Genomic DNA, 14,677 nt, shown 5'->3' with positions numbered 1-14,677 from the left:
AAGGATGCCTCCTCACATTCCAATTTCTCTCCTAAATATTAACTCATTAATCATAGCTGCTGTCCAAGATGGATTTTAATTTTGCATAGAACATGTCGCCCCCCACCCCCCCCACCCCCGCCCCCAACCCCCAACCCCACACCCAAACACCAGGAGATTAGATTCTTTGTCCTTGCTATGTTTCTGTCATTGTCTCTCCTACTGTCTTGTCTCTTATGTTCAATGGCGGTGACATCCCAGAGGTCAATGTCATCAAGATCATATAAAACTCTCATAATGTACCATGGTAACATTTTCATTAAAAGGGCTTCAGACACGGTTTTGAATTGATAATAGATATCACATGTGCCATAAATGAATAAAAGCCAGTATTCAAATAATCAGCAAGATTATAATGATAAGGCATTAACAAATAAAGGCTGGTCGATAGAAAAAGGCTGGGTAAAGACCACTAAATACACTAAAACCTGGTACAAAAAAGAGTTTTGGTCTCTGTAGCTAATTTCACTGTCCATGACAGCTGTACAGGGGGTAGATTTTTATATTACTCAATTATTTAAACATTATCAAAGCTTAAGATTATGCATCATTCAAGGCATAGCTTTAGGTAACAGGTGGGTGCCATCTGTTGACAAGTTGTTAACATGGCGACGTTGATTGGCCAACACAACAATGGCATAACCCCAGATTCGCAGAGTATAGGTGTAGCAGTAGCTGTCGCTATTTCACTGTGTTTTCAGTTCATGAGAGTAAATTGTAACATTTTTGTCACCTTTAAAAATTTTTGTTTATCATTTGGTTGTACTAAAAGAACACGTATGTAGTTCTTGTTCAGAGGGGGAGTAACTTGTACTCTAATGACTCACACTAAATTCAGCATGACCACATAACTAAAGCCATCAGTACAAGAGTCGTGTCACACTCACCAATCTGCTGCTCTGCTTCCTGTTTTCTATAGAAATACTGTTTTTATTTAGCCTGGAAATCCAGACTCAAACCTAGAAAGATTTTGAGTCTGGCCCTCACCGATATACCCTTCCTACCCAAGGGGCGGCAGTAATGGAGCATATTAGATGCTGCCGCATGCAATTGGATAGCACGATAGCCAGTCAGAGCAAAAAAGAAAGGTGACGTATTCATTGCACTAAGCCCCATTTGTTTGCCGACCAGTGGGGCTAACTGATATATTATGCCTTTGCTGTATCCCGTCGGCAAAACGGCAAAAACGTCCTTCATGGAAGCGAAGGCTTCTAGGGCAGTCTTCTGTTCTTCTCTCAAGGAAAAAGATAAGTGTAGTTGGCTTAGCGTTTCTTCCAAAGCTAAACTGAATGGACGCGGTCCTTCGGCAGCTGCCATCTTGGCTGTATATTTTTCGACTCCTATGGCACAGTGCTGTCCTCATCATGTTACGCCTGCCCAGAGCCCGCCTCTGTCAGATAGACTGATCTGATTGGTCCGATGGCGATTCAACGGGCTCTGCTCGTTCCGGCCAGATCCCCGTGCAGAGAAAATTCGAATTTGCTAGGGGCGGGGCATCTGGATTTCCAGGTTAGTTTTTATTCACTTTTCATTAGTTTGAGTCACTACGAATTCTACTCACTTTTTTCTTTGCTGTTTTTTGACCACTGATAAGCTGTCAATGAAACTCATCACCTCTTGCAGCTGTTCCACAACAAAAGCCTACCAGCAAATTAAGAGATTCTAAATTTGCGACAGGTTTTGACAGTGGGTGCCTATGGGCCAAGATATATCATATCATTGCTCATTTATTGTGCATTTTTACTAACATTTAACCACATTAAAAAATATTGACGAGACAAGCATTCACTAAATTTTACATTTTCAAATAAATCAGAACTAAAGGAAAAAGCAATACGAATCAAAATCATATTAAAAACAATTTAATATGTATATATGCTGCAGGTCTTGTTATGACATGACGCCTCACAGTTTATGGTTGTCATAGTCACACAAATCACTTTCTGCATGGCAGTTTTTAAGGAGCAAGCGATGGAATGATTTGACACGGTAAACAGAGCTCAAAAACATGCTAATACATCTCAGCCCTCAACACAGTTTGAGACGACTGAATCTAACTGACTGCTTTTGGCTCCTTGTTGAAGACATACATCCATCATTGTCCCATAGCACATCTATTCATTGTGGTATTGCACATTCACAACATTATATTTATGTTTTGTGGCTCTCTCATCCTGGAAACATATGAAAATAAGACATGAAATCTTCTGCAACCTGCAGGTTGTTCTCTCTCTCTCTCTCTCTCTCTCTCTACACACCAACAGCAGGCTCACATGAGCCAATTTAAATTTTGAAGAAAATTCAAGAACTACACTTAATACTTAATACTTGTGTGTGATCATAGGGCTTTTTTTTTACTACCTTGATGTTTTTATTTTATCCTGAAAAGAAACAGGCATTGATCCCTTTCTCTGACCACACAGCTCCCATATAGGAGCACATGGCTAATTATTATGCAGAATGATGTAACTGGAGCCAATCAGAGGCAGCAGAGGACCTCATTCTGCTGCATGTTTGTTTTTGGGATAATATAACAGATAGTAAAAAAAAGACCCTCTGATCTCACACACAAACATCAGGCTGTTTAAATTCAATTTTTAAAAAGTTTTTGGGCTTCATAATTATGAGCGTGGGATCAACAGGCCTTTCCTGTACTGCAACTGGTATGGGCCAAGCTCTGCAAGTAACTCAGCTGACCTTACATATTTTACAAAATGAGGAAGGAGCGAACCAGTCGAAGCAAACCTGACTGCTGTAGAAGCAGTAAGAGTCGAGCTGTTAGTCCCTGTGGACAGAGCGGCTGCCTGTGACGATGGAGAGATTGTGTTTGTGTGACCAGAGTTGCAGCAGTGAACTCTTTGTGTGTGTGACTGGATTGTTGCAGAACAATGTGGACACAGCTAGCTAATGAGGATTTTCCTGTATCACCAGTATGAATATTGACTCATTTTACTATGGAAATACTCAGTTCTGGACACTCATTTTATCCGAGTATTCGGCTCAACCCTCTGCAATTATTTAGAGAACAAAACATTATTTTTTGATATAAGCCTTTAAATAATGGTCTTGTTCTCTCAGCAGCTAGGGTCCATAAAGCTTTCATGGCTTCATGGTTGAAAAGAGTGTTCGGCAGTTAAGAATTTTACCTAACACTGCAAGCAGCAATCAAGTACGAATGACTGTGGATATTACCTGAACCGTCACTTTGAAGCGATATTAATACTTTTTCATTGTTAGGGCAGACTGTTAGAATGTCATCTATCCCGTTTCTCAATATTCACTCTGTCATTTCTTCCCTCCAAATCACCTCTGTCTCTATGTTTCACTCTTTGTCTCGCTCTAGGTCTATATGTGCCAAGCCAAACTTCTTTTCCCTTTGACTGAAGCAATGAACGTTCTGCTTTTCATCGCTGTAACACAAGTGTACGTACCCATCTAAATGCAAATGTCCAAACCTGCATTGCAGGCTGCTGAATGTTTCCCTCTTACTTTCTCCCTCGTTCCCTCGCTCAATGCTCACGCTCCAACATGCACACACTATTTTCTTGTCTTAAACAAATAGGGCACTTAAGAGCAGGCAGCAAATAAGTAGTGCTTTGAATCAGGCCACAGCAGCAGTAAAACTTAACTGTTCAATATGTATTCTTTACTCCGTTTTCTATCCTGGCGTGCTCGCCACTCTCTCTCTCTCTCTCTCTCTCTCTCTCTCTCTCTCTCTCTCTCTCTCTCTCTCTCTCTCTCGGCAGACTCCAAACTGCTCTCTATCGTACATGTTGATGTGTGTGCGTGGGCCGGGAGGGAGAGGAAAGCTGTGAGCGACACTTTTAATTTTCCACATGCTGCATCAGTGTCGTAGCAGTGATAGCGTGGGGTTAGCGTTTTCCCAGACAAGAGCTGCGGAGCTGTCCAACACACTCAGCACCTTTCACTGGGGAGCAGTACACTGACTTTGTCAAGATAAAAAACACTGTGGCCAGCCGTGGAACTTTCAGAGGGGACATGGTGTCTCTAAAACATCCACTCAGAGTACCAGGAACTACCATAATGTGCTACAGACTAAATGTGGGTTTGCCAGTATGCACTGAATAATTACAAATTGGATCTGGATCTGGATGCAGTTTGACAGCTTGTCTGTGGGGGAACTAAACAGATATGAGATCATTTGAAAATATAATGTTTATTAAACCTAAAATAACAAAAAAAGTGAACTGAACACTGGCCATTTTTTTGCCATGAAAATGTTCAAAACAAGCCTGAAGCTCAGCAGGTGGCTCTTAGATATAATTATATAATATGGTAACATAATATAAAAAGTTAAATTGAATTTTATCAATCCAAGTTTAACACACATTTCCAGAAAATCAACAAAAACATAAATGCGGATTATGTGAAAATTAGGCCGATCAGAGATGAACAGTTTGTGGTGCTAATTCTCAGGTCAGGTGCCATCATCATTTGTAAACAGGGCAATAAGATGATCTAGTTAAAAGCAGCCCACTTGTCACAAGAAAATGCTGGCATTGTACGTTTCTGCAAACCATAGATAAATACATTTGTACGTTGGTGTGAGACCTAGACCTGCAGGTCACTGTTTGATAGTAACATGCAACAACACCAGTTGTGTTTTAGAGTCATTGCTGTGTTTCCAGCAGCTTTTCAGTCACCTAACGTGGTTGTTTTTTAGCAACCCAGTGTAGTGTTTCTAGGGGGGATAGTACCATGAAAAGTGGTTGTTTTTTTAAAAGAGACAACCTTGCATTTCCTGTCAGGATTGTGCCACCAAAAGCAGGTATTTTAAGCCAAAACATGATCTTTCCCTAACCATAACCAAGTGGTTTTTTTTTTGTTTTGTTTTTTGGGCTAAACCTGTCCATGTGTACTTCACATGACACATAAAGAAAGTTTAACATATCCGCTAAAGTACAAATGCCAGTCTTTTTTTCTGCTGATTGTATTGTTGACCTCCAGTCAAACTTCAAAGGGTGGAAACAAAGTAGAAAGAGTGATGAACATATATATCTCAGTTTGTTTCATGCATTTATGGGAGAGAAGTCACAATCTCCGAATCACTTCACATGGCGGAAGCTTCAGTGGATGTTTATTTGCTTGGCTCGTTTCTAAGTCATATTTCCACTGAGGACAGATACTAAAAATGCACATAAAAACAGGCACACAGAACTGCACATATGGTGACATTGTTCGTCATTCTTAGACTCTTACGAGTAAAAGGGATCAAATGAGTTTTAGTCCTAAAAATTGTGCTGGAAAGTTCGTCTGGAAGTCAAGAGGTTCGTCTTCTGGGGGGCATGAATGTTTTCAGCAGATTTAATGGCAATCTGCAAATTACACTTTATTATTTTCTGTGTACAAGTGGAACCTTTGGTTAGATGTTGGCACAAAAAGAATATTAATAGGGTCACAAAAACCATGTGGTTATTCCTCTGGGGAAGTTGAATGCACATTTCATAAAAATCTGGCAATAAGTTTACAGTATTTTTGGACTTAAGTGTTGATCAGATGAATGGACAGGTAGTATAGCTGAGTATTAGATATTGGCAGCTTTAGAGGGGTACTACAACATACTTATTCACAAAATAGCTATATCTAGCTATATCCTGAATCTGAATTCCTAGTATGGGGCAAACGTGCTGGATCTTACATTTCCCGTAGTACAATCAATAGTATTACAAAAAAACAAACAAAAACCCCAAAACAAACAAAAAAAAAAGCTTGTAAAGAGCCATATCATTGCGGGTCCACACATTCGCAGATTAAGGTGAAAGCATGGTCAGATGACAAATCAGCAATATAGTGGCTCTTACCTGTCACTCTCGTCCCAGGATATACAGGTCTGATTAGTGGTGCCCTGATGGATTGGGAACAGACAAACAATACATGATCACAATGTTCAAAGAGGACTTGTAATGCAGCATAAAATCAAAATAGCTTAATATTTGAATATTTGTTTTAAAATAAGAGTCACCTACGTTGTACAGGTGAGAGAATTCAACTACAACTGGGGCAGAAAGGGAGGGAGGGGTGGGCTTGATGGCCACTGACAAAACCTTGGAGTTGAGGACTGTGCTGTTTCTAGAGGAAGAAAGAAAAACACCAGTTAGTAACCTGTATATAGCCACAGTAGTGCTAAATGCTAGCATTAGCTCACAATGACAATGCTAACTTGCTAAAGTTTAGTGTGTTTACCATGTTCACCCGGTGGGAATTAAAACAATCAGAATTCATCCCAGGGGGACCATGACTGAACCAAGTTTTATGGCAATCCAACCAATGATTGTCAGCCAAAAATGCCAACCTGCCAGATCCCTAGGATAGATAATATGGGAGCCATAAATGTCTGTACAAATTGTTGTGGTAATCCTTTTGGTAGACTGATGAGATATTTCACCTGACAAGTGAAAACTTTGACCTGCTGCTGGCACGAGATGAAACTCCCACCAAAAACATATGGACTCATCCTCTGGGTACCATGAGTATCTGTAACAAATTTCAAAGCAATCTAGCCAACAGTTGATGAGACATTTCAGGCAAAACCATCTTATAATGGCACTACAGGACAAGTCGAGGGAGCACCAAAGTCATCAGGATTCATCCACTTGGAACCATGAATGTCCAACCCATTCTCTCTCACATCAAAGTCTGGTCATGGACTTTCCACGTCGAGATATGATGTGCAAGGTACCCCCGGTGCTTTAGTTGTTGATGCTTTGCAATGCCGTGTCAACTTCAGCCTGTTACATGCATTGCCTGTTTTTAAAATACACTTCTGTTTCCACAGGAAATGTACAGTTTGTATATAGTTTCTTTCAAAATAAACACACTATGTCGGTACAACACCGCAAATTGACGTGTTTTTCCTTCAACAATGAACGCATATGGTTACTTCTTGCCAACACTCGCATGTGGTTGGATTTAGGAACAAACAACAGGGTTTGGTTTTAAAATCTTGTGGGAGGCACACAGTTGGTGGTTGTATGACCCATCCACCATCATTCCCACCTGCCCCACTTGGACTTCTGTGGCCTTAACTATCGTTGTCTGGCCATGTTTCCCCCTGACTGGCTGGGAATCATGCTGACGGGTTTTTTTGTCGGTGTCTCAAGCCAGATGTCACTGACCAAGCAGCGGCTTTTTACAACTTTGGAGTGAAACTGGGTTGAAATGTTGGTCAAAGTTTTGCCTTAATAGTTACTGAGAAACTTTAATGTTGGACCAAAGTGGTGGAACGATCACCCACATATGACCATTCCTAGAGCCACAGGCTAGACATTTTGGAATAACAGAACTCTGATTGCAAACAATGCAACCCATACATGCTTCTATAAAAGGAAACATGCCCTACATTTGAGATTTGAAAAGAACAGATTGACTTTGCCTTTAGTTTGGGAAAGGTCATGCACTTGTCACCAAATACTAAAGCACTTCATTAGAAAGCATTTACACAGTGACAGCTGCCTCCAGTCTGCTTATGAAAAAGCATCAAAATAACCTCAGTTGCTTATTCAGCAATAAAATATGTATCAGATTACTAACTCATCAGCTTCTGATGAGCTTGCCAAAATCTTTGAGCTCTGCTCCAGAGCAAATAATCCTAGCTGCCAAGTAAACCCTAAAGACTTTAAGGATTTCTCCGGCATCTGAAGCAATCCACATTGTTTTTCAAAAGCTTATCTTATAACATTTTTGGGGCATTCTATTTTACATTCTCCTTACCTGTTTAGTATGCATTGCAATTTCTGCTTTTCATAGGTACTATCAATCATCTGGAATGAGACAATCAGGAAAAAGTGAATTGCTACTAGAAGTACTGACACCGAAAGCTTCCAGTCGGCCAAACATGTTCAACAGCCCATGCTGTGTATTCCAGTTCCTCACATCATCACTGTATCCTGTACGCACAATCGCCCTCTCTCCATTCCAAAACACAATCAGTCAACTTAAATGTTTGTGTCATATAGTCTCTTGCCTCAAACTCATCTCCTTTTTCCTTGAGGGGGGAATCAAAAGCAGAAAAGGAGAGAAGACAAGGATGAAAAGATAGAAAAAAAAGAGTGAATTGGAGCTGAGAAATATGGAGAGCAGCAGCGATCCAAAGATTCAGAACAAACATGTGGGCGGACTGAAGAGAGTGAGGGTCCGCTTCATTCCCCCGCTTCCCTATGTTACCAGTTCATTATGTGCTTTTACCACATTATCATAATGGGCAGCTCCTTACAACCATCACCACAGTCATAGATAACAGCAGAAGCGTGCATGCATACCAGTATGCACACACACATACAATTACTCAGGGCCACATGTACTACTGCTGTGTTCAAATGTATGTTAATCATCATGCGAGCAGCAACTTCCTCCGAGAAATCCTTTTACTCACGGAGATAAAAGACATACATGAGGCCACCCACTGCTAGTGTGCTGCTGTTTCAGCATCAAATCCTTGTTTTCATTTAACTGGGAACATTCACTGCAGCGCAGATGTAAAATGCCCTGACTTTGCTGTGACAATCCATAACACTCAGCACAGTTTTATAGTAGAACCAGGAATATGCTTCAACAGTTACACAGCATCAGTGACTTTATTTCACTGTCTAGCTAGATTAATAAAGGGCATTATACACAATCCAGTATTTTATAATAACTGTTAACAACTGGTATGATCTATGTAATTAAAACACTTTTGCCTTTCAGCCAATTGGATGGGGTTTTTTTTCATTAAAAGATCCCCACAGTTGATCTCATTGGATTAGTTGGAGTGATTTTAGGCTCATGTTTCAAGTACCATGCATGACTGGAGAAATTATTAGCTGACTTAAAGCTCAGAAGATAACTTTGAGTAATCTATAGTGGTAACTGATTTAACTGCAAGTCAAACTGTTTCTGCATTTATATCCAGCTAACATAATTGTTTTCATCATCATTTTCTGAGTCCTTCCAAGAAACACCACAGCTTCAGTCATTGTGGGAGGGGGAAAAAGGAGATCCATAGCTTTCTAATGATATTAGTATTGTTTTTGTGCTCCCAATATTTAGCAAATTACCTCACATTACATAATGACTGTCACAGAGCCATGTTTTTGAGAAAACGACCTTCAAAGTTTGTAGAACGATGGCTGCAAAGATATGTGACAGAACCCACTTGCATTTCAAAGAGGGAGCACATGCTGTACTCCAGGGGCTGTCCTGGGGTGAGAAATCCACAGACAAACCTTGGGGACACTTTTATTTTGTAGCCAGCAAGGTAATGAAAACAAGCATGCCCAACAACACGGTGCAGAAGATGAGAAAATTCTGTCTATGTTTGAAGAACTGTGGTCTATTTGATTAACAAAGTTAGCAAACAAGCAATGGAATTTACATGGCAATAATCATAACTTGGATTATTTTTTATAAAGACCCTTTTGATGCCTTTGATCTGTGGACCCTTCTGGACTAAAGGAATATAATTAATCAGGTAATGGAAACACGCTTGGACTTAATGACCAGTTGAAAGGTAGAAAATCACAACATTTTTTTCATATCTCTTGTTTACCCTGTCAGTAAAGTTATACTTTGGTGTTCATGGTTTCTGTAAATTTAACTGAGTGATTGAATTGTGGAGAATTTAACCAAAATAACGATGAGTAGCGTGTCCGTACTTACAAAAGTTGTGACATTTAATTACAATGCTTAGCTGCTTAGTTAGTTTAAGTGAGTCGCCAGTGGTGATCTGGTGGGTTTTAAAAGATTTAAATATTTTGAAAGCAATGATTTTATTTATTTTAAGTCAGACAAAAAACATTCTCCTGGACCCTGACTTGTTACTATAATGTAAAGCCTTTCATTCATAAATTCATGGACATGGGAGGATAGGACTGCCAAGTGAGTGTTAGCTGCTAGCTTGTCATCAAGCCTTTAAAAGCTTCAAACTTTATTTATGGTCTGAATTTGGTGTTAAGAGTTTCATATTTTGAGAGCCAAGACACTGTTTATTAAAATCTGGCTGGCTACCACTCTACTGAGTCACATCTGTATGCTGTTCTGGCTCCACAATATTGGAACAAACTCCCAGTTATCATCAGAACAGCAGAACCTCTACACATCTTCCGTCGCACATTGAAAACTCATCTGTTCAGACATGTGTGTGTAGAAATAAATAAATAAATACTCCATTTCTTATTGTTTCTTAATGAAGCACTTAAATCAGTTCAGCACATTTGGTAAAGTTAATGTACTTGCTTGATTCTTGCACTTTTGGTTTTGTACTCACATAGTTGAATGCACTTACTGTAAGTTGCTTTGGATGAAAGCATCAGCTAAATAAATGAAATGTAATGTAACGACAAATGTTTACTTTAACTGGCATGACTAAGGGCAGGGTGGATGGGTGGGTTGACAAATCATGCGACTTAAGCACTTCATGAGACAGAATTACATTTGCAAAAATGCATCCCCGTTCATACCAGTAAATGTTTGTTTCAACTATGACCACGATTTTCCCCCGACCTTAACATTTCTCAAACCCAATCCATGATCTTTCCCTAGTCTTAGTCTTAATCATAGTGTTGACAGGTGAGAAAACGCTAATGCCTGTAGTATCTATAACGGTGATTTGTAATGGTTTTAGAAGACCCTGACAAACGATGTTGTTCTGATCACTGAGGCATCAGATTAGAGAATGCAAACAAAGTATATTCTTGTTAAGTTTAGAGGACTGTCTTGTTTGTTTATCCATCTGTCTATCTGTGTCTCTATTTGTCTCTCGAGTCTGTCAGTACCTACTTGTTTTAAGTCGTGGCACATACATAATGACAAGCAGCACAGGGATAAATCTTGCTATATGTACGAAACTAGACTGATACTCTACAGACGTGCTGAGTGGTGCTGTGAGCTAAATGCTAGCATGCTCATAATGACAATGCTAACATGATGAAGTTTAGTAGGTATAATGTTTAGCATGTTCACATCAGTCTAACCTGTTACTGTTTTAATCAGCGCAGGGCAAAAGAGCAGCTGAGGAATGTTTTGGGGCATTTGGTCAGAAACCAAAGGGAATCACTAAAGTTATTAAAATTCATCCTGATGTAGATGCCCTATCAAATTACATGGGAATCCATCTAGTAGTTTTTGAAGCATTTGACTTAAATCCGTAAGTGTCAGCCTGCTTGTGGTGGTAGAGGAAAAGTCGAGTGCTCATCAAAGTCAGTAGGATTCACCCTCTGGGGACCATGAATGTCTGTACAAATTCCATGGAAATCCATCCAAAAGTTGTTGAGATATATCTCTTTCATGATCTGTTAAGTTACTGTGTCATTCTTCAACTGCATCCACTGAAAACTCTGGAAAAAGCTATTTTCGCTGTTTAGCAATCTAGAATGTTTTGGTGTGAGTGGCCAAGTGTTAGAGAAATCTGCCATCAAGATGTCTGCCTTCTCTCTACGATAATGGAACTAGATGTCACTTGGTTGTTGGTGTGTAAAGTGCATGTGCATGTCTGCATGTCTTTAGACTGTGGGCGGAAGCCGGCGTACCCGCAGAATACCCACACTGACGGGGAGAACATGAAAACTCCGCACAGAAGGGCTCCCTCCTGGGATCAAACCAGGAACTCTCTTGCTGTGGGGCATCTCTACGGCTAATCCCTCCAACACTCTGCAACTCACACCACAACAATCTAGACTGCTAAATGGCACTACAGATAAGAGGACAAATATGTATTTTTGATTTTAAAGTGGAATGAATCTATTGTACTTATAATGGTCGAGTAGCCTTGAACAAAAAATAAAATCCATTCCGTTGCATTCCTTAGTTAGTTCCGTTAGTATTCCTCGTACTGGGCCCACTGCCCTGGTGCTCTGAACCAACCTGTAAAATACATGTGGTTACAATTGTGTTTCCTGGCTTCCACATCTGAACACAGCCCTTTAAAGCCCCTGATATTAATGAACTTTTATGACCAGATGTTAACCTGGTTAACAATCAACAAAACTTCTAATCTCTCAGTTTCAGCTGTAAAACAGTCAGCAGTCTTACCTCTGCAGAGTCAGAATGCTGCCCAGGTTTCTGTACAGAACGATGCCGGTTACAAACGTCGAGGACTCGTCTGCTTCTGTCAGGAAAGAAACACACACATGCACAGAGCAGGGAGGTCAAAGTCAAATAAGACAGGAGTGTTTAGCAGAGTGTTCAGAGAGACTGAATGGTTCAGTCTCTGTTAATACAGTGACCTGCTATAGAGGAGAATGCAGGTCAGCCATGCTGCCTCTGCTCCTCCAGCCCCCAAGAGCTCTTTACACTGGAGCTGGCCTACATGACTAGTCAGCTATAAACGCTGTCTCTTACGCTGCTTTACAGCCGTGCGCACACACACACACACACACACACACACATAGATACATGCACGCACAACTGACACTGCAAATTTCCATAATCTCCACAGTGACAGATAGTAGCAGTACAGCCTGACACTGTCCTCACCCTGGAACAAAACAAACAAGGAAAAGAAATAATAAATTGATGGAATTTCACTTCAGCAGTGGAGGAGTAAAGAAACTGTGGCTTGGCTGAAAAGTCTTTGAGCGTTGACACAGAAGTGCTTGTCAAACTATGGCCCGACTGACTTAGGGGCAAAATAAGGAAAACTATCATATCATATCATGTCATATATAACCCCATCAAATCATCATGTGTTGTTTACTATTGCTATCATGGGTTCACTTTTATCACTATTTTAACAACTACTGTTTTCATATTCTTCCTATATGGGCCCCTGGAACTAAATCGGATAAACTAAGGATGTTGGGTCTAGTATGTGAGAATCACTGTGTGCACGTAGAGACAGCATTAAAAAAAAAGAACACTTCATTTTCATATAGTTGCAATCCTTACAAATTTGTTTGGTGGTCACTGGTCCCACAGATAAAACACAAGGTTTGGGAACTAGAATTACTGCCTCTGCCAACCAGTCAAGTTGTAGTTTACATCTCTGTCTGTCCAGACTCCATAGCCATAACAGTTGACAATACGTCACATATGAATTTTTCTGCAAGGAGCTTCATATTCTATAATGTGTGTTATAACTCTTATCACAAATAAAAAAAAACAGGTAGCTTTCATGATACTGTCTACTCTTAAGTATTTTTTTTCTCTTTTCTTTCGGTGGTAGGTCTTCTTCGCTGGTGTGTTGTTGTAATTTGCTCTTCACAATCAAGCAATCATTGTCCCCCGCACTGCTTTCTCCTAAATGTTATCATCCCTCACACTGGCTGCCAATCAGGGCTTTTGGTTTGTCACACTTTTATAATTCCCATGTGCAAAAGGCGAAAAATAGGTTCTCAGTGAAGGTTTTTAAATCAAATTCAATTAAATTACATTTTTTAGCTGGAGTTTGCCTCTTTATTAGGAAATGGGTGCACACGAACTTTTTATGCCCAGTTAAATACTGCCATAATAATGTGTGGTTATCACAAAATCCCACAGCACATCTGGACTGGCAATATGGCACACCAGTGTGCAGTGGCACGCCATTGGAGAACCACTGATCCACCACCACTGACTCTAATCTTGAGTGTCCAACTTGAAAATGTGCTGATTGTATAAATCAGCACATTTTCCAATTCAGTATCTGATGAAATATCCTGTCAAAAATTTGTGCAAAATTTTTGTCAATATTAGCATAAGAATTCTTGAGTTATGGCCAAAGATGTGTTTTGTGAGGCCACAGTGACTATTGACTACCAAAATCTGATAATTTCCTCCTTGACTTCAAGTGGATGTTTATGCCAAATTTAAGGAAATTCCCTCAAGGCGTTCTTGAGATATCACATTTGTGAGAATGGTATGGACTGACAACTGGGAAACATGATGCCTATAGCCATGGCTGCCGCTGGTGTGGAGGCATAAAGGCAAACAAACAAATAAACAAAGGACTCTTTTCTCCCAGATGAAAGCCTGATGCACGACACATCGCTGCATGGCCACAAGGGTCCCCATTGTTAATTTCATCATCTGCCATCATCTGCTCATGTATGACTGAGCAGAACATATGTTTGGAGTGTAAGCATGGAGCATACACGCTGACAAACATGGGTTAACACACATTTGTATGCAGACACCCAATGTAGTGGTACTAGTATAAGCCTCCATTGTTTGCATGTGTTTTTGCAGTGTATCCAGGTTTTTTTCTCTATCTCTCAATAAAAAGTGTGCTTGTGCCAATGCACAAAACTGCATTGGCAGCAATATGAATGTAATTCCTATGTCGCTAGGCTAGAATCTCACATGTATCAACTGCTAGGGGCAGCAAACAGCTTGAGTGCCTACTCTGTCAGAAATGCAGCAGAGGGGCAACTTGAGTGCTGGTTTACAGCGCAGCCAAACAAACTGTGGCCAGAGAGGCCTCATAATGTCATGTTTGTTTTAATAAAGACCAAAGAGGACAGTCAACATGTCATGCCACATGGTAGCACTGAACTGGTAATCAAACTTCCCTGACAACTGTTGTCTTCTGCATCACATCCAACACATGCATGCATCTTTTCCTGTGAACCCCTTGAACAAGGATACACCATTTAAATCCTTTGAGGAAAACTTGACCGCTAACAACAAAAATGACTGCAGAGTGAGGCAATTACAGAATGCAAAC

At 40.2% G+C, this 14,677-nt stretch overlaps 1 protein-coding gene across 11 annotated transcripts in view; it reads right to left on the bottom strand.

Annotated features, from left to right (window-relative positions):
• The window catches only part of adgrb1a (adhesion G protein-coupled receptor B1a), a 264,518-nt gene that overhangs the window by 76,153 nt on the left and 173,688 nt on the right, over positions 1 to 14,677 (bottom strand). For all 11 annotated transcript variants that reach the window (XM_033641593.2, XM_033641588.2, XM_078171997.1 and 8 more), the window contains 3 exons: positions 12,067 to 12,142; positions 6,027 to 6,129; positions 5,862 to 5,905 (listed from right to left, as the gene is read on the bottom strand). In XM_033641593.2, coding sequence (XP_033497484.1) covers positions 5,862 to 5,905; positions 6,027 to 6,129; positions 12,067 to 12,142 — 223 coding nt within the window. The remainder of the gene's footprint in view (positions 1 to 5,861; positions 5,906 to 6,026; positions 6,130 to 12,066; positions 12,143 to 14,677) is intronic.

Source organism: Epinephelus lanceolatus, chromosome 10, assembly GCF_041903045.1.
Source record: "Epinephelus lanceolatus isolate andai-2023 chromosome 10, ASM4190304v1, whole genome shotgun sequence".
Lineage (NCBI taxonomy): Eukaryota > Metazoa > Chordata > Actinopteri > Perciformes > Serranidae > Epinephelus > Epinephelus lanceolatus.
The sequence above is the reverse complement of the archived record's forward strand: the minus strand, read 5'-3'. Positions and strand labels throughout refer to the sequence as shown.